The sequence below is a fragment of the Sitodiplosis mosellana genome, unplaced genomic scaffold (assembly GCF_009176505.1).
Source record: "Sitodiplosis mosellana isolate CC-2019 unplaced genomic scaffold, AAFC_SMos_1.0 Smas_scaffold_6170, whole genome shotgun sequence".
Taxonomy (NCBI): Eukaryota; Metazoa; Arthropoda; class Insecta; order Diptera; family Cecidomyiidae; genus Sitodiplosis; species Sitodiplosis mosellana.
In genome coordinates this window covers 3278948-3296988 of record NW_022601411.1, presented here as the reverse complement: position 1 = coordinate 3296988, position 18041 = coordinate 3278948, and the positions used below count along the sequence as shown (strand labels likewise).

Genomic DNA, 18041 nt, shown 5'->3' with positions numbered 1-18041 from the left:
ACGAAAAAATACAAAGTATCTACTATCGGAGTGGAGTAGTTTATTGTTATCAAATGCAAACAGAAAAACCGAAGATTTTTTTTCTGCTTCTCTCTTTGTGGTTTTCATTATCTTCTGAAGAATGTTGTGCTGCAAATTGTATGTATTGTTGGGCATATTGAATGGATCACGCTCATCCCGTTGTGGTTTCATCTAGTAATTATGTGCAGTTGCATCGTGTGCAATGCGGTTCATGTGTATTCAATGAGTGCACTAAGCGCTCATCGTATAGAGACCAAAAAGTTTTCAGTCGCATAAAATTCGCGAAACATTGCGATTATTGAATTGGTTATTATTTCTCTCTTGTGCAAGCAGAAGAAAGAGAGAAAGAAAGACCAGACTAGAAAAGGAAAATGAAGAGTACACAAAACAAAATACACATACCACATAAACCGCCATTTGGCGAATGTTCGGCATGTGAATCTACATTTAAAATATTTTGATGCTCATCTAAGTCGAGCAATTGCACATTCAAACAACACCTACGCAATACACACTAACAACAACAACAGCCACAGCATTCAATTCAACCATCAAGTTCACATCAATTCGTGGCGCGTGGACACCGAAAATCACACACACACACACACACATTGAAGCTAAGACGATATATTTTGTGCAAAGTAGAGGCAAGTTGGAAAAATGCAACTGTTAGCGCCATGCGTATTGTTTTATTATGTTTGTGTTGCTCACATTGGTGGATTTTGTTTATAAAAGTGCAAGCAATGCATTTGATATACATTAGTTAAACCTTTGCCGTGCACCAAACAACGTTATAAAGTAAGCTCAATTAAAAAGCAACCATAACAACAACAGAAAAATCCACCACTTTGGATTCGACCCTTTAGTTTCATGTAGAAAACATTGCCATCATATGGAAAACTACCTCCGAAAGCTACTGCACACACACTAAACGGATACATGAACAATTTATAACCCTTTATCTTTGTGCAGCGCCAGGAACTTTTTTGTGGATATATTTGTGGACCGTTTCGAATTTGTGATTTCAGTTCTTTCAACAAAAGTGAATTTAGTGTTTTGTATTTGCATCCAGATTGTTTGTCTGAATCCATGATTGAAGAAGGATTTAGAAAAAAAAACGGAGAAAAGGTTCTGACAAATCATCATTGAAACCAAGGAGCAAAGACAATAATACTCATTTCTAGTTCGCATTTATAGTTTTACTAACAATTTCGAAAAACAAACAAACAACAAAAAACATTAAACGAAAAATCACGTTTGAATTTACGTATGTTCTTTCACAGTTGTGCTGGCTGTAGCTTTTCTCTCTCGCATTCTCGTTTGGAATAATTGTTGATGTGAATGAACGATTTGATCAAAGCGCATCGAGAGTGTTTTCACGATCGCTGAAACCAAAATTTTGATTCTTTGATTGAATAAAACGGAACGAAAAACCAAAACAGAAAAAAAAAACTCAGAAAACACTACCACTCAAATTAGAAGCCAAATCAGGCGACCAAGTACCATCATTCGGAGGACATTATGTATGAGAAATATTTCAAATGTATATTTCTTCTTACCATATGGATTGGATGCAAAGCAAACATCGTTAACGAGTAAGTATTGGAAATATCCACTGTATAGTCTGTCTGTTTTATTTTGTGGAACATTATAGCGAAAGTAATATAAAATTTAGCACTGGCTATTCTGGCAATTGAACGGCATCCATACTAATTTTTTTCAATTCACCTTGACACTACATTCTCTTGAATATTTGAAGAAGAAAAAACACAAATACACAATACTTCTTATTCGACAGCACAATATCCGTAATAGAATGAATGAATCGGTACAATCCAGTGTGAGATCGTTATTTTGTTCCCTTTTGCAATGGTTTCGCTTATCTTAATTGATTTATCTCTTGGTTTGAAAGTATTTAATTAAAGCAACAAAATTACTTGCTACATTGCAACTTGCAACCAAATAAATGGTTCAACTCAAATCACGTAATTAATATCAAATGGAAAGGGTTTTTCTTCGATTTTTTTTTTTTCATTATCTGTGTGCGCATCTGTTGATTGCAAGCGAAACAAATTCGAATTGCAGCAAGAAAGCAAACTGTTGCTTTCGTTTCGACGAAATGAAAGAAAGAAAAAAGAAGAAGAAGAAAATTCCGCGATTAACTTGAAGTAATTTTGAGTAAGACCAATTAATATCGTATCGTGCATAGGCCGTTGATCACAATAATGATCACATTTTGGATATTGCTTTTTTTTTAAGACGAAAAATCGAGTTCACCGAATGAAATGGAAAGTCAGGTGATGATAACACATACAGTACGTGTTCGGCAAGCCAATTTGGAATGGATGACATCAGAATGCCTGAAAACCTCAATCGTTATGTATAACACACAGACACACACACATACGTATGTTGGTGACTTTAATTCATCTGTGATGATCTAAAGCATAAAATGCATTTCATTCAGTATTTATTGGATTGGATGCGAACCAGAAAAAAAAACAAAACCAGAATATAACTCTTACGCTCATCTCAAGTTCATTGCACCATATTCCCCGACATTTAAGCGAAACCAAATAAATCCCCATGGAATTACCATAATTACGAAATGAATTTCGATTTTTATGATTTTTTCGTACACGACGAAGCGAAAGGCGTATCTGTTAGCTTGTGCTCGCTCGCTCTTCGTATGCACTGCTCCGTGTGCCCAAAGTAAAAGTCCGTTTTTAAGTCAATCAATAAAGTGATAGTCAACGAAAGACAAAATGAACATAAATGAAGTACATAATTTTGGAGTTTATTTTTTTTATTGGCAATTTATTTCAATACACAAAGCTCCTTCTACGGCTCGCGCTCTGGACTCTTTATACAAATGCTTAATCTGATTTATGGGGTGTGCACATACTTCAAATCACTCGGAAGTTGAGCGTATGCCGCCGTTTTTTTTCATTATTGTTATGTATTTTTTACTGTTGTGCAGCATTCAAATTGACCTATCATAATTTCGAGCATTTTTCTTTCGTTGTTCCTCGTGAATCGATTTCGTGCTTGGAGAGCAAAGTAGCGGCAAGAAGAAGAAAATGTTCGTCAATCGGGAAACAATAATTACGAAAGCAAAAAGTCACATTCTAAAATGTTACGAGAGTTACTAAATCGATGACGTTGAGAACCAATTACGATGAATTGGTCAGCATATGGCTTATGCGTGCAGACACGTGAGAGAGATGGAAGGAGGCAGAGAAATAGAGTGCGCGTGAAAAGTCAACATGTTGTGTGAAGAATTTCGGGCACAATCCTTTCATTATTCGTTATTTGCTTTACTTTTCCTTTCCATTGAACCAATTTTTGTCTCGTACAATTGTTCGACCCATAACATTTACATAATATCGCACATTTTCTCATTACTTTTTCATTTACTTCTGGTGTGCTTTCTTTTCGTACTGAATTTTTTTTTTTTTTTTGGTTTGCTTTCAGACTGGGTCATGCATCAGATTTCAAGCCACCGCAATTGCTGCCGCTCGTGAAACAGGCGTTTGAGCGTTCGGTCGAAGCTACAGTTGAGCGAAATCATATGGATGAACCGCATTACCATCATCAGCACTATTACATTGAGAAACCAATATCATCGGCAACAGTAGCAGCAGCGGCGAAGGCAACCGCCGGCATCATACAAAAGCCTAAAGACTATACGTACAAACCGCGTGTAGGCGAGATCTTAGTGAAAGATTCCGTTTTGTATAACGGTGATGCGCCTGCAAATAATCAACAACAGCATGAGCAGCTCACGATGGCAGCCACACGTCGTAATTATTGGCCATTGGTTGACAATACGGTAACGTATATTATTCTTATACTCTGGTTTTGTTTTGTTTTTGTTATTTTTTTGGTTCGCACCCGATCCAATAAATACTGAATGAAATGCATGGTGCATTTTGTGCTTGCTTCAATGTTTTTAGGTAACGAGCATTACGAGTAAGGCAGCTGCTGGTGCGAATGCAGTTAAAAATTTGCTCAAAGTAGGATTTTTCCATACATTTGACAATGTTAATGCAGCTGTTGAGCATAAAAAGCATAAAATTGCCAGTTACCTCATTCAAGCGGCGCAAGAGCATAAGTTTGCGCTGCAACAGGCAAAAGAAGAAGAAAAACATAAGCAACAATTGAAATTGGCCGCTGCAAATTTTGCTGGAGCAACTGGTGAAATTCCAAGTGGATTGCCGGTAACTGGTGGCTTAGGTGTTGGCCTAGGTGCTGGCCTAGGTGCTGGCCTAGGTGCTAGCTTAGCTAATGGTATCGCTAGTGGAATCGCAAATGGTATAGCTGCAGGTAATCTTGGAAATGCAATCGGTGGCCTTGGAGGCAATCTTAGAAATCAATTTCCATTGACAAATCAAATACCGCATCCTTTATTACCCCTTGCAAAACCATTACACCAGCTGATACCCTTAAAACAGAAATTAGCCCAAAATGTGGTACAACATTTGTCGAAGCATTTGAAGAAACCAATCAAAAAACCACTTGTCGCTCCGCCATGGATTGTCTACAGCAAAACCAAGACATTGCCAACGACAACTGTGTCCGAAGGTTATATTCATACATTCGACAACAAATATATGCCACCAAATTTCGATTTGCCGCGAGAGAGAAACCCATACGCTGATATGGGTGTAACGTCGTACAAACATTTCGAAGACACCATTCTAAAAGAGTTGGAAGAGAAAGAGGAGCGAAAAGTTGAGGCCACCATGCATACCCTGATCGACGATACTTATGTAGTGCAGGATTCATTGGAAGGTACAAAACCAGGTATCAGCCAGGAATGGCAACCATTCAATGCCCATGAAAATGGTTTGTTTACATCGTCTTCGAATAAACCAATTACGATCAGTAGTTTCACACAAAGTACCTTCGATCGGCCGTTCAATGATGTTCGGCCGGTTTGTGAGCACACCGATGAAATCGCCGTTCAGCCAACACTGTTCGTATTCCCGGCCAGCGCTGAAACTCAACTCAACGAACTACAGGCTGCATCGAATGAAAATGCGGTAAAAGTCAATTTGACCAATTCACCAGGAAATTCGACATCGAACAATACAACAACCGAGAAACCAAATTATCCGGCCTATTTCATAAAGCAACAACAGGAATTACGAAAATTGCAACAGAAATTGGTCAGTGCTACACGAACGAAGAGTCAATTTGGCAATAAAACGACAACGCCAACGATACGAAGCCGAGGACAGAGCCCATATGGCAGACGAACACATACTACAACCACGAGTACGACTACTACGGCCAACCCAATAACACCATCAACCGAAATGCCTGTCTACTACTTCTCGATGAATGGTACCGATGACGGCTTTCGGCCCATGTTGCCCAGCGAAATTAAAGCGATGAAAATAAAAAAAACCATTCGAATTAAACCAAACGATACGACTATCGTGCATACTACAGTTCGGCCAAAAACATCGTCGTCGTGGATCCAGGCACAAGCAAGTCATGTACAACTTTCCGTTGTCGGTGCACCGGATGCAACAAAACGTGGAGCCAAATCGATAGTGGCGATTGGCTCGAGAAACGATAACAAAAGCTCATACATACATCGCAAAGCACCGAAAAAACTAACCAAAACAACGTATAATAATGCTTCAAGTACATCAGCAGCAGCAGCAGCAGCAGTAGCAGGTAATAATTCACATAAAACAACAGTACCAAAATCAAATAATAAAAATACATTCCGCGGTTTAATAAAATTCAGTGATAGTCTGCACCAGTCACAAAAATAGCTATAATAGGTATAAAAATAAAAATTTGAAAGCAACTAAACGAACATACAAACAAACTCACAAAAATAGAAAGAGAGAGAGAGAGAAAGAGAAAAATATATATATATATTTGCAATTAGTTTCGTTTAAGTTCTTTGCACCGGCATCAAAGCTATCGGCTTGCGTGCATTTCAAAAACATTAACTCAAAAATCACTCTCGTGAAATGAAATCAACCATCTCACCTTTTTGTTTTGCGATTCCGCTCAAATATTTCGTAGAAACCAAACCGAATGATATAGATTCAGTTTCAGTGATTGTTTTCATGTTTGTTGTTGTTGTTTTTTTCGTAGAAGTTTTTTTTTTGTTTCGAAGAAAAGTATCTTTAATTTATGTGTTAAGATTAAATTTTTGTTTGTAAAATTCCATTTTTTTTTCTATCACCGTCGACAACAACAAAAACAGAGACGAATAAGATCGGCGTTTTTAAGCTATAAAAAATAAAAGCTAAAACGATAATTTATTTATTTAATGTTTATTAATGAGCGAAAAAATGATGAAAAGGCAAACGGCTAAAAGGTGTTGTACATTTATTCCGATACAATAAAAACAGAGGGATGCTTTTACACGGTCTTTTCTTTATAGCGGCTTTTTAGTTTACTTATTTCTGTGTATAAAATATTCAGGATGTCAGCGTAAGTATTTTCGCATTGATTCCAATTACTAAAAAATAAAAGTCAATCAATTCGCCGCAAAACTATCCACCGAATATAAGCTGAAATTGAAGCACAGATACGGGCCATTTACTTTCATCCAAGAGAGAGAATATGATGATGAGTGCAATGCCGTGTGTGATCTTCAACTAACCAAGAGAGTGTGAATAACACACAGTTTGTGTTGAAACAATAATTCATTAAACCATCATGCGCGCACTATTCGTGTCTTTGAAGCGATTTACTCTTTCTTCACCGTCTGATGCACGCAGAGCATTGAAGTTGCTGGCTATGTAGTGCTGCTGGTGAACAGATCTGTTTAACAGCAGCTATTGGTTGCGTGCATATTTGCTGTGACGCACGTTCGTTCATCTCTCGATTCTCACACACAGTGTTTGTCTCTTGTATTCACACGGAAAGACAAAGAGAAGCACATACAACACACGAGATACATCGTAAGAGACGCGTGCGTGCATGCACACACATAGCTGCCGTTCGTGTCTCGTGTGTTTCATACGCTTCTCTGTCTGTTTCTGTGTGAATGCAAGGGACAAACACTGCGAATTTCGTCAAACGTACCAACGAACGTCAAAGCAGAATTCAAATTCAACGGTTTTCAAATCAAACACTATGCAATCGAATGTTTCCAATGTTTGTGTTTTCTTTAATCAAGTGAAGAGGAGAAAAAGAACAAAGCCAATGAATGTTAAATTTATTTTTTGTGTTCTGTTTTTATTTGTCTCATTTTTCATTTTTTCATCGCACTGTCGTTTTTATTTTTGAATCTTTAACAACGAAAACAAATGAAGCGACTGTATTGTAAACAAATGAAGTATTTATTTTTATGAAAATCATGAACAAATCGATTAAACGATAGGTTAATTTAAAAATGACAGTGCGATGTAAAAATGAAGAATGAGACAAATAAAAACAAAACACAAAGAAAACAAATTGAGCATTAATTGGTTTGATATTTTTCTCCTTTGCACTTGATTAAAGAAAACACAAACATTGGAAACATTCGATTGCATAGTGTTTGATTCGAAAACCGTCGAATTTGAATTCTGCTTTGACGTTCGTTGGTACACTTGACGAAATTTGCAGTGTTTATCTCTTGCATTCACACAAAAACAGAAAGAGAAGCGTATGAAACACACGAGACACGAACGGCAGCTATGTGTGTGCATGCACGCACGCGTCTCTTACGATGTATCTCGTGTGTTGTATGTGCTTCTCTTTCACTTTCCGTGTGAATGCAAGAGAGAAACACTGTGTGTGAGAATCGGGAGATGAACGAACGTGCGTCACAGCAAATATGCACGCAACCAATAGCTGCCGTTAAACAGATCTGTTCACCAGTAGCACTACATAGCCAGCAACTTTAATGCTCTGGATGCACGTCTGTTGTTGATCTCTTTTCATCGCTAACATCGTCATTCTCATCTCTTCATTCAGAAAAATAATATATAAATATCACCATCATGCGTACTCACTGTGTGTGCTTTTGTTTCATTGCATTCCTTTTCGCTTTTTCTTGCTTTTCTTGCTTCGTTGCATTAATCAAATAGCTAAATGACTTAATCATTAGCTTAAAATCTATGTTAAACCAAATGGAATTCTCATTCTTAACTTTTCTTTTGTGTTTGTTCAATTCGTCGGGGAAACCATTTCGAAGATCATTTTCTGATCGAAGAATGTTTGTCTAAGCATTCGGATTTTATCTTAAAAAAAAAAACAAAATTATAATGAATGGATTCCATCAACAACAACAGCAACAATGAACTTAAACTTAAAGACCATTTATACCTTTCGGTGTCTGGCGATGCATACCATAAAATAAAAATAAAAATGATGGAACGTGTAAAAAAGCACATGATGAACTTTTGGCCACATCTTTCGGAAATAATTCTCCAAAAAATAAGAAAACTCAACTCAAAACCAAAATAATTAATTTACGTGCCGAATGAAAACGGAAAAGTTTCCATATCATACCATTATCGGGTTTTCATAAGTCGGAGTTTGATAAAGACGAGTGTTTATTGATGATACGAAAAGTTTGTAGATACTCGGATCAACCTGAGCCTTCCTTAGTGCTTGTTCAAGCAGTGTAAGATAAACAATTATTATTTCACTTAATTGTTTTCTTCGTTTTGCCAATCGATGGCAAAAACTTGAAAAAAATGATCATCATTATTCAAGTGATATTATGACAATCCTATGGTATCATTGGAATCCATAAGCACCTACCGCGTGAGATTTCCACAAAAGGCATTTTCAGTGGCATCAGTTTCTTTTTCAGCAGCACTTCGTTCATTCACCACACGATTTAAGCAAACCCTATTCACACAATGTTTATTTCAGCATTAAATTAAGCTCCAATTCAATTTATTCGCCACACAGGTGAATATTTTTTGGTATTTCGTTTACATTTGTATTGTTGTTGTTATTTTTTCTGATTTGTTTCATAAGATCGTGCAGCTCAGGGAATATACACAAAAAATTTGATGGAAAATGAAAGAAATTATGCGCTCTTACAGGGGAGCGAGAAAAAAAGAAAAAAACATATGAAAAGCAAAAAAAATCGTCAAATTTGAATATAGCGGACACACACTTTCTATACATTTTGTTTTAGATGGTTTTTCTGTTTTTTTTTTTTGCGTTCGCTCTCATTGTAGTTGTTCGTTTCGTGATCATTCATAAATGTATGCTCAAAAGACACAATCCACGAAACAGAAGATGAATTTATGTAACAAAAGTTTTTGGAAGATTATATTTCATACACATGTTTTTTCCATTTTGCTACTTTTATTAGCGTCTCATTTGGACTATTTGGACTGTCGCTCATCAAAACGAAACGAAAAATAAATTCGCTACACAAAGCATCACCTACAATTTTTGGTGCAACACATGCATAAGGCGCACAGTTTCTTTTGTAGCGAACGCTAATAGATTGAAATCTATTCAAATGAACCGCGTTTGACCATAATTTGTTTTCCACCTGTAGCACTAGATTATATGATTCCATAATTTGGAATTTTAAATTCAATTTCGCATTTTTATGCACTAAAATTTGGGGATTTTTCTCCTCTATTCATGGATTCTTTTGTGAGCGAATACGGCAAATGGTATACGTGCTCAGCAGAAGAACGAATTGATTTGAATGGAGGCAAAACACAGCACATTTTATGGATTTAAGTAGAAGTGATCGATGTGATCTTTTGTTTGATTTCCATAGCTAAACCATGTACTGAACAAGCAACGGTTACTTTATTTGATGTAATTGAAAATGTGGCCATTTTGTGGAGGAGTCATTTTTCTAATTACCTCAAAATGTTTCTCACAAAATTGTGCAATTATACCGTTTTGGTGTCAACATCATTTTCATTTTGCCGGAGAAAAAAAAAAACATAATTTGAACGAAGATACAAAAAAATCAAGCGGCTAACTTTTTATCCGTCCAAATATTTGTCATTACGAATGTGGCATGTAAATGGAACGTGCATTATTGCTACCTTTTATTCACCCTTTCTTCCAATCAAATTTACTAATCACTAATCATTCAATATTCAGATTCACTTTTTCAAATGAGAAAGAGAGACCGATCATCATCAATGAAAACAACAACAACAACAACAACAATAGCCGCAACAGCAATTGACAACAACCAAACATAAAAACGACCATTTTTATGACGATAAAAAATTGATTTGAATTCGAAAATTGAGAATTCCTGGGATATTTGATTGTTTCGTTTAATTTTGTTGGTTTTTTGCCATCTTCCCTTTGTTGTTGCTGTTATCATTTCGCTCGAATGAAATCGAAATGAAAGTGAAATCGATAGATTTTTTGCGTGAAGCAACAGATTTTTTTGACGTGCTTTCATCGAATTATTGTGATGCGTTATATGTTTTTTTTTTGGCTTTTTCTTCTTCTTCAGTACGCATATTTCATGCAAATATCGATGTTTAACGGCTTCATTTATCAATGCGCGCGCCAGTTTTGAACATTTCGATCTGTATAATATGGCTATTTTTTGCTATCAATTTGAATTTCAACATTTTATATATGAAGTTTTTTAATGTCATAATATGAATAACTTTATGTTGGTGTTTTTGTTTTCGTCGCTTATGTGCTACGATTCCAATGTGATATACACATGCCCTGCGAAAGTTTAATCACTTCCGATAGACAAATCACATCGTTTTGGAGATGGTACTTGATAACAGAGAGCCAAGAGAAGGGAATAGCTAAACATTTCTTCTTTCTCTGCGCGCTTTTATTGCCAGACCCAAGATTTATATTTTTCTTTGCACATTACACAGTTATTATAAAACTAATATATTCGCTGCGTGCGCACGATGGCTTGGCTTTTTGTTTCATTTCTACTCATTCAAATTGATTTCGACAGGTCGACGATTTGACTCTATGGTATCGTTTGCATTTTAAATCGTTGAACTGACAAAAAGTAGGCACAAATTCGAGGGAATGTCGATTTTACATCTTAACAACACTGTCCGAGACGTACCGGAAGTTTCCAAGCGTAAAAACATTTCAATTTTTCATAACAATGATAAAATTTCACCGTTAATGTCTCACCGATGCAAATGAAATCGGAAATTAATTTGCATCAAACTGTGCGATCATTGATCGCCGATCAAGAATGAAGCATGGAAGTGAGAGAAAAAATCCAATTTATTAGCTAAAGAATGTGTCATGCATCAGAACAGGAGTCGAATGTCATAATTGATTTCTATTTAAACATCATAATGACAAATTGACTAACATTCTTGTCGATTGAATAACGTTCAAATTGTAATTCACAAATGATACAAACCAGACTTATGAGTACATCCGAAATGAAAAGTTATATATTTCATAATAATTAGATGTTCTGTGTTACTTGTAGACGAACACATGTATGCCGCATTTATCAAGGGGCAGTTCCGGTGATTGTGACTGGTGTTGATTGATTTCAATATTTTATTAGCGGTCACTTTTGCCAAATGCACATTCACTTCTTAAGCTCCAGCGTCTTCGCCTTTTTTGCACTACGTGCTTTACATTTATTACATTGCTGTTGCTCTTTATTCCTCTCTCTCTCTCTCTCTCTCTCTCTCTCTCACACACACACACATAAAGTTCATTCTCTTTTGTGTCGAACAAAGAAAGCAATGTGATTATAGGTAGTTTGTATCCGCCGCTCCCGTAAAAATGCCATACTCCATTTTCTTCGTGCTCAAATTCATCACACAAAAAATAGATTGATTATGCAAGCATTGAGCATAGTTCGAGCTCATGACAATTCGCATGTTATAAAAATTATTACGTGAACCAATTAATATTTTCAACTTAAATCAATACTGATTATCACGAGAAGACAACCGAACATATGTCAAGTATTATGAATTTTCGGCCAAATTATTATGACGAGATTTTTGTTGTTGTTCAGCTTCTATTCGTCGACGTTTCAGGTCCGAACTGGACTATCAAATGGCATCAAACGAACCGTTAATGATTCAACTTGCGGCTATAAATGGGATTAGTAAGATTTTGTCACTTTTATCGTTCAAATGAAGTGCGGTGGAAATAAAAAATTGAGAGCTTTACATCATAATCCCTTGCGTGCTACTATTAATGGTATCAAAAGGCTGCCAATAACAATAATTGCCATCTGATTTACATGTTTGTGCCGCGAGCCCAACATATCGTTATAATTTTTTTCCCCATCGTCTCTAGCTGCTAGGTGCTTTCATCGAAAGTCTTTCATTCAATACTAAAGCGTAACATCTAACGTCTTTTTCTTTCTTCATCGAAAGCATAATAAAATTAATAAACCCGTTAAAATTATTTCGAAACCAAAACAAGATCCCCGGGAAAAAAAATTAGAGAAGCCCGAAAGCCTGGCAATGTACGCGGTGACTAGCTATGTGTGTATGATGCATTACTCATCCGAATGAGCCGATTATTGTTAAATTATGCACTCGCCTCGTCGCTAGTCTAAAGTTATATGAATATTATGATGAGTGTAAAGAAAGTCCTTTCGGTGTTTGCGATCAATATGGAAAAGAAGAAGAAGAAAAAAACCGTTAAGCGGATATATTGTGTGCGAATGCTTTGCGCATTCACCACGGTTTTTCGTTCGTTCGACTCTTCGTTTGTTTGGCTGTTCGTTTCGATCGCCCTGCCGCTGCGGGTAAAATGTGCACGCGGCTAAAAACATATAAATAAGCTGTACGACTTTTCAGCTCCAACATAACCAATTTGATTACAGAGTAGAGTAGTACATTCACCAAACTACTCACTGAAGCAGCGTGCAGCTTTTAACTTTCCAACATTTCACCCAAATTTTCCGCACCGAAGCCAAACCCACACCACGGATTTTGGATTTAAACGGTTTTCCGTTTCAACTCTATCTAAGATTGTGTGCAATTTGTTTTAAATTCTATTTCATCAAAAGCAAATCGAATCGGATTTTGTGCAGTTTTTGTCATTTGATTCTGTGTTCCTTTTCTGAGTGTGGTGAAACAGTTTAAAAGAAATTAGTTCGTTTGTTATATAGTCAAGAAGTGAAATAAAAAGAAGAAGTTGAAATGGCATCTGGTTTAGTAGTAAGTATCATCAGTTTGTGTGATCGCAAACCAATTATATTTAGTAATTGAGCAATTTAGCTGAACGAACGATAGTGTGTGAGTTTGAAAGAGAAAACAAGTCGTTTAAAGGCTAGTGAGCGATACATGGTAATTAATCGGATAACAAATGGTTTAGTTGAAAGTGTGCACCGCCCCCACAAAAAAAAAAGGACTAATAGTTTAAGTTTTCAAACACAATTCAATCGAGAAAAGAAATGGCAATGCAACTGAAATAAAATTGAAACGTCAGCGGTGTTGTTAATCCGCGACACTATTCCAAAAACAAGTGCATCGATTTTTCGTATCAAAACGAAGTAATTTCAATTGCGTGTTCGAGGTCGGGAACGAAAAAGATAAAAAGATCGCACCACTTTTATTTTGGCCATTGTGTTTTTGTTTTGAAAACGAAAAGAGAGAAGAAAAAAAAAAACAGACGAAAAACTAATTCAATTATTCAATTTGAATCATTCATATCAAATCGACCGTCGACTTTTATTTAAGCAGACGTTTAACTGCCTGAATGAAAAAATGAAGCGTAATAATAATAATGATGAGTCTGAGCGCAAATATGTTATTTTTAATCATTCTTTTTGCACGCCATCAACAATTATCGCCATCATCAGTTCACTCTCAAACTAAGTGAATCTGTCTTCAATATATTCACGAGCACAATGAACCAATTGCCAACTCAATTCCACTCTCAATCCAACAACCACTTGACTGAATTGCTTTGAGAACCAATTTAACATGCATTTAATTAACGCTCTTGTACTACATGCACCTGCTTTTGGTTCGAATGTGTATCGTAGCGCTGAATATCTTCAGTTTTTCTTTCTTTTTGCTGGTTTACTCGATGTTTACGTATCGTACGAGAAAAAAAATAGTTACATTGTTACTCTCAATGAACAAGCAAATGAAAGAATGAATGAATGAATCATAACACAAGGGATTCATTGTTACAATATACTCGCGGCATAAACACGCGGGTTATATTTTCATTTGTTTGACTCAAATCGATTTTTTTACTTTACGATTTAACGGAAAATTTATTTGGCCAAAAGAACAAGGTGTTATCGAAGTCGTTCATTGGCTTTTGAATGAGAGTACAAATGAACAGAGTCAGAAATCAAAGATGATCTATGATGATCAAGATGTTTCAACGGAATCATCGAGTTGAATCAAATCGGTAGAAATGACAGTTACATTTTCACACCTGTTGAACAAAGTGACTAAATTAAAAGCGTCAACTAGACCAATTTGTAGCTTGACAACAAATTCATTATTTTTTTCTTTTTATTTTGGTTTGAGTCGTCAATTATGATGCAACAAATGATAAACATAGATAAATACAATATTTATGTCTAACAATCCTATCGAGAAGAAAAATTTGTTTCGCCAGTTTCGGCTTCAGTTCGTCATTGAATCAATAAGGATAATTCATGTTGGAAGTAAAAGCGGGAACAATTGTAAACAAACAATTTAATTCACCCTAGAGATTCCATCATCATAAGTCACATTTTATAAGTTACGACGCTGTTCATCTCCCTCTGTCTTCCTTTTATCAATGTACATTGTACATGCAGTCTTTTGATGGCAAATTTCCCGGACATTTATACATTTAAGCCATATAAACTGTAAGAAAAACTTTATTCAGTGGATTATACATTGCTGAGAAATATGCATCGTTATGAATGAGACTCCACTCTATAAATCACACATATCTGTTATCCAATTCGTTGCGATTTAACCATATGTACATAAAAGATGTGTGGCGTGCGTGCGCGCGAGCACTGGGCTGAAGACACAAACGTGATTACTGGAATACACACATCTATATAAAGAAGTCAAACGCTTTGTGATGTCGACAAATGAATGTCAATTTAATAAGGTAGCGTTCGCCTCGATTAGCTACCAATGTTTTTGTGTTGCTGTTGATGTTTCGCCGTTGTTTCGTTTTTTTTTTCTCTTCAGTTGATTGTTACAGAGTGATTTTTTAAACATCCAAATTGGACCTTTCACTTAAATGAATGCGGTGATTTATCTGTTGTGTGTAAAAGTGATACGAACGAATGGGAAACGCACACAGATCGATTGCATATATAAGGCAAGCGCGGGCGCACGTTCGCACGATCATCGAATCAGAGCGCGAACGTTCTCTGTTATGTATTATGGAGTTTTCAAGCGAGCGAAAGAGGCTCTCAGACGAAAGAAAGTTAAAGTAAAGATTGTTCTTCGAGTACACTCACAAAGACGTTTTTTCGTTTTTCGTTTTTCATTTTGCGCTTGTAAGCGTCGGTCCATTCGAAGCAAAGACCAAATAGTGATCGCCATCGTGTGCTACGAGTGCACATACGCGTTATCAACCAGTTAAATACATATGTTAACATGATCTCGCTTTAAATTATTAACCAAATTACAATTCTTGTGTGCAGATCACGCCAGCAAATCTATCCTATCATCGAGAAAAAATCTCTGTTTTATTTATTCAGTGAAAAACAATTGTTTAACAACATTCGCGTCCAATCCAATTTTATTTATAGATAAGAAGCGAGAAATTCCGATGGAAATTATTATGCTAAAACGAACAGACAAAATAGTAACTCAAGACAAACATGCAACTCCGAACATTCGTCTCTTTTGTTTTTTTTTTCATCTTTGTTTTCGTGTTTTTTTCTCTCTTTCTTTTCTATGCGCTAAGTAGCGCATTTTTCGGCAAATCTTATGTCAAAGTATGTATGTAGATCACATAGTCAACGAAACCGAACAATAATATAAACAGAGATTTATTTTTTATTCAATTTTTGTTTCTTCTCTCGAACAAGTGAAAGACTAATAACAATAACGACGGCCAATGAAATCACTTTCACCGGTCCATGCGACATACACAAAATACACGATTTAATTTTTGATTCGTGTTACATATTTTGGTTTCTCTTTCATTCATCAAAGTCGCTTCTTTCGTTGCTATTTTTTCCTCCTCTTCCTTCTTCTTCTTCCCAAAGTTTGTTAACGAAAAAAAAAATTCCATCCATTCATTGAGTCATATCACTTCAACTGATCTAATGTTTTTTTTTTGCATAATTTAGTTCACAGTTTTATTGTCGATAGCGACATTAGGGCAGGCTGGCTACTCAAGCGGTGGATATGGCAATACATTCAGTAGCCACGGACATGGTTTCTCCGGTTTTGGTGGCAAAGAACAGTAAGAATTACGAGATCATTATCTATATGTAATTGAGAGAGTTGTCACGCTCATGTACTTTTGTTTATTATAGCGTGCACATTCGCATTCACATTCCTGAAATTGTACACAATACACACAGTACAAATGAAGTTCTCGTTGGACATGGCGGCGGTGGTCATGGGCACGGGCACGGGCATGGTTATAGTGGCTCTTCGTCATCAAGTTTTCCCGCCGAACTAATTGGGAACATTATTGGCAATTCTGCGGTTCACAGCGGCGGTCACTATGCTCCATCACATGGCGGTTATTCACACGGCAGCAGCTTAAGCCCAGGTAAAACGGAAAGAAAATTTCAAATTATCTTTTAAAATGAAAATCAATATGATCCTTTAGTAACGTTTGACTTCAAATATCAACAATTTAATTCAAATTCTCCTCAACTTGTTCTATTTGCCAATTTTAGCTGTTATTGGGGCAATCGTAAGCGCTGCTACAGGTGGAAATCGTGGAAAACATGGCGGTGGCGGTGGTCACGGTCATGGCCCAACCAAAACAATCATCATCAAATCGAGTAATTTTTTTTCTTCATTCACTAATTAAATTTTGACACGAGCTCAGTGCAATTTTTCCATCTAATGTTCGTTATTCACATGGAATTAGTTTATTGCACTGAATGAAGTAACAAATCAAATCAAAAATATAAATCCAAAAGAAAATACGAACGAATCACTTGATTTGCTATACATTGTATAAAACCGTTGAGATTTTATCGTGTTTCCATTGTGTACCATTGAAATCATGTGTATGATTCTGATCCGTGTTTGAAAAGGCGGATATTATTTAAATTGCCTCATATATTAGCAACAAAGTTACGTTGGAGTTAATTATTATTGTTTGACAAATCGCTTTAATTTATATTTGTTAGGCGGAAGACACGGTGGTAGCAGCGGCGGTGGACACTATCATGGCGGTTCAAGTCATGGAAGCTCACTTTCACCTGGTCTCTTGGCCGCAATCAGTGGAAAGCATAGTTCGCACGGCAGCTATGGACACGGTAGCAGCTATGGATACGGTGGAAGCAGCCATGGTGGAATCGATACAGCTACTATTGTTGGCGCAGCTCTTGGCGGTAAGTGTTGAAAAATTGAAATTTACATTTGATAGTTTGCATTGGTCTGCGGTTTTTATGGTCATTTGCAAATGCAGAGCAATTTTAAACAATATTGACCGATTCGTAAATTGATTAAAGCATTTAAATTCTAATGAAATAATCACGTGCGATTATATACTTGTTCGATTAAATCGCAACTAACGCCTTCTCACTCACAACAACAACAGCTTCTCCTCACTTTCGCTTCGTTCATGTTTAGTTTATGTAGTATGTGCTAATTTTGCAACCGTATTAATTTGCAATATTTAATTGTTGTTTTCGTGCTGTTGATTTTAGGCGGTTCACATGGTGGTTATAGCAGTCATGGTCATGGTCATGGTCATGGTCATGGTCATGGATCAGGAGGCATCGACGCTGGAACAATTGTATCGGCTTTGAGCTCGGGCGGTGGACACTCACACTCGCATGGACACTCTCATGGAGGCTCTTCAGGTATCGATGCCGGCACAATTGTATCAGCTATTAGCGCTGGTGGTCACTCGCACTCGCATGGAAACTCGTATGGAGGCTCTTCAGGTATTGATGCTGGAACAATTGTATCGGCTTTGAGCTCAGG

At 36.5% G+C, this 18041-nt stretch overlaps 4 protein-coding genes across 6 annotated transcripts in view; all 4 read left to right on the top strand.

Moving 5' to 3' along the window:
* Positions 1-801: 801 nt before the first annotated feature.
* Positions 802-6402, top strand: LOC129575979 (uncharacterized). 3 transcript variants are annotated; one of them, XM_055460265.1, is made up of 4 exons: positions 802-819; positions 1305-1616; positions 3496-3853; positions 3978-6402. In XM_055460265.1, exons 2-4 carry the CDS (start codon positions 1543-1545, stop codon positions 5808-5810), a joined length of 2265 nt encoding a protein of 754 aa, XP_055316240.1. In that variant the 5' UTR covers positions 802-819; positions 1305-1542; the 3' UTR covers positions 5811-6402. The 3 variants fall into 3 exon arrangements, with proteins under 3 accessions (XP_055316240.1, XP_055316239.1, XP_055316238.1); XM_055460264.1 differs by having other exon boundaries at positions 806-893; XM_055460263.1 differs by having other exon boundaries at positions 806-1616.
* A 6374-nt stretch (positions 6403-12776) lies between these two features.
* LOC129575935 (keratin, type I cytoskeletal 10-like) lies at positions 12777-16682 on the top strand. The gene is made up of 3 exons (XM_055460174.1): positions 12777-13109; positions 16217-16332; positions 16406-16682. The coding sequence occupies exons 1-3, from the start codon at positions 13092-13094 to the stop codon at positions 16680-16682; spliced, it is 411 nt and encodes a 136-aa protein (XP_055316149.1). The 5' UTR covers positions 12777-13091.
* An 83-nt stretch (positions 16683-16765) lies between these two features.
* LOC129575933 (uncharacterized) lies at positions 16766-17863 on the top strand. Its single transcript, XM_055460173.1, has 3 exons — positions 16766-16885; positions 17240-17443; positions 17762-17863. The coding sequence occupies exons 1-3, from the start codon at positions 16829-16831 to the stop codon at positions 17861-17863; spliced, it is 363 nt and encodes a 120-aa protein (XP_055316148.1). The 5' UTR covers positions 16766-16828.
* A 39-nt stretch (positions 17864-17902) lies between these two features.
* The window catches only part of LOC129575932 (pro-resilin-like), a 2707-nt gene continuing 2568 nt past the window's right edge, over positions 17903-18041 (top strand). The window contains exon 1 of the mRNA XM_055460172.1: positions 17903-18001. Within this exon, the coding sequence (XP_055316147.1) occupies positions 17903-18001 (99 nt within the window). The remainder of the gene's footprint in view (positions 18002-18041) is intronic.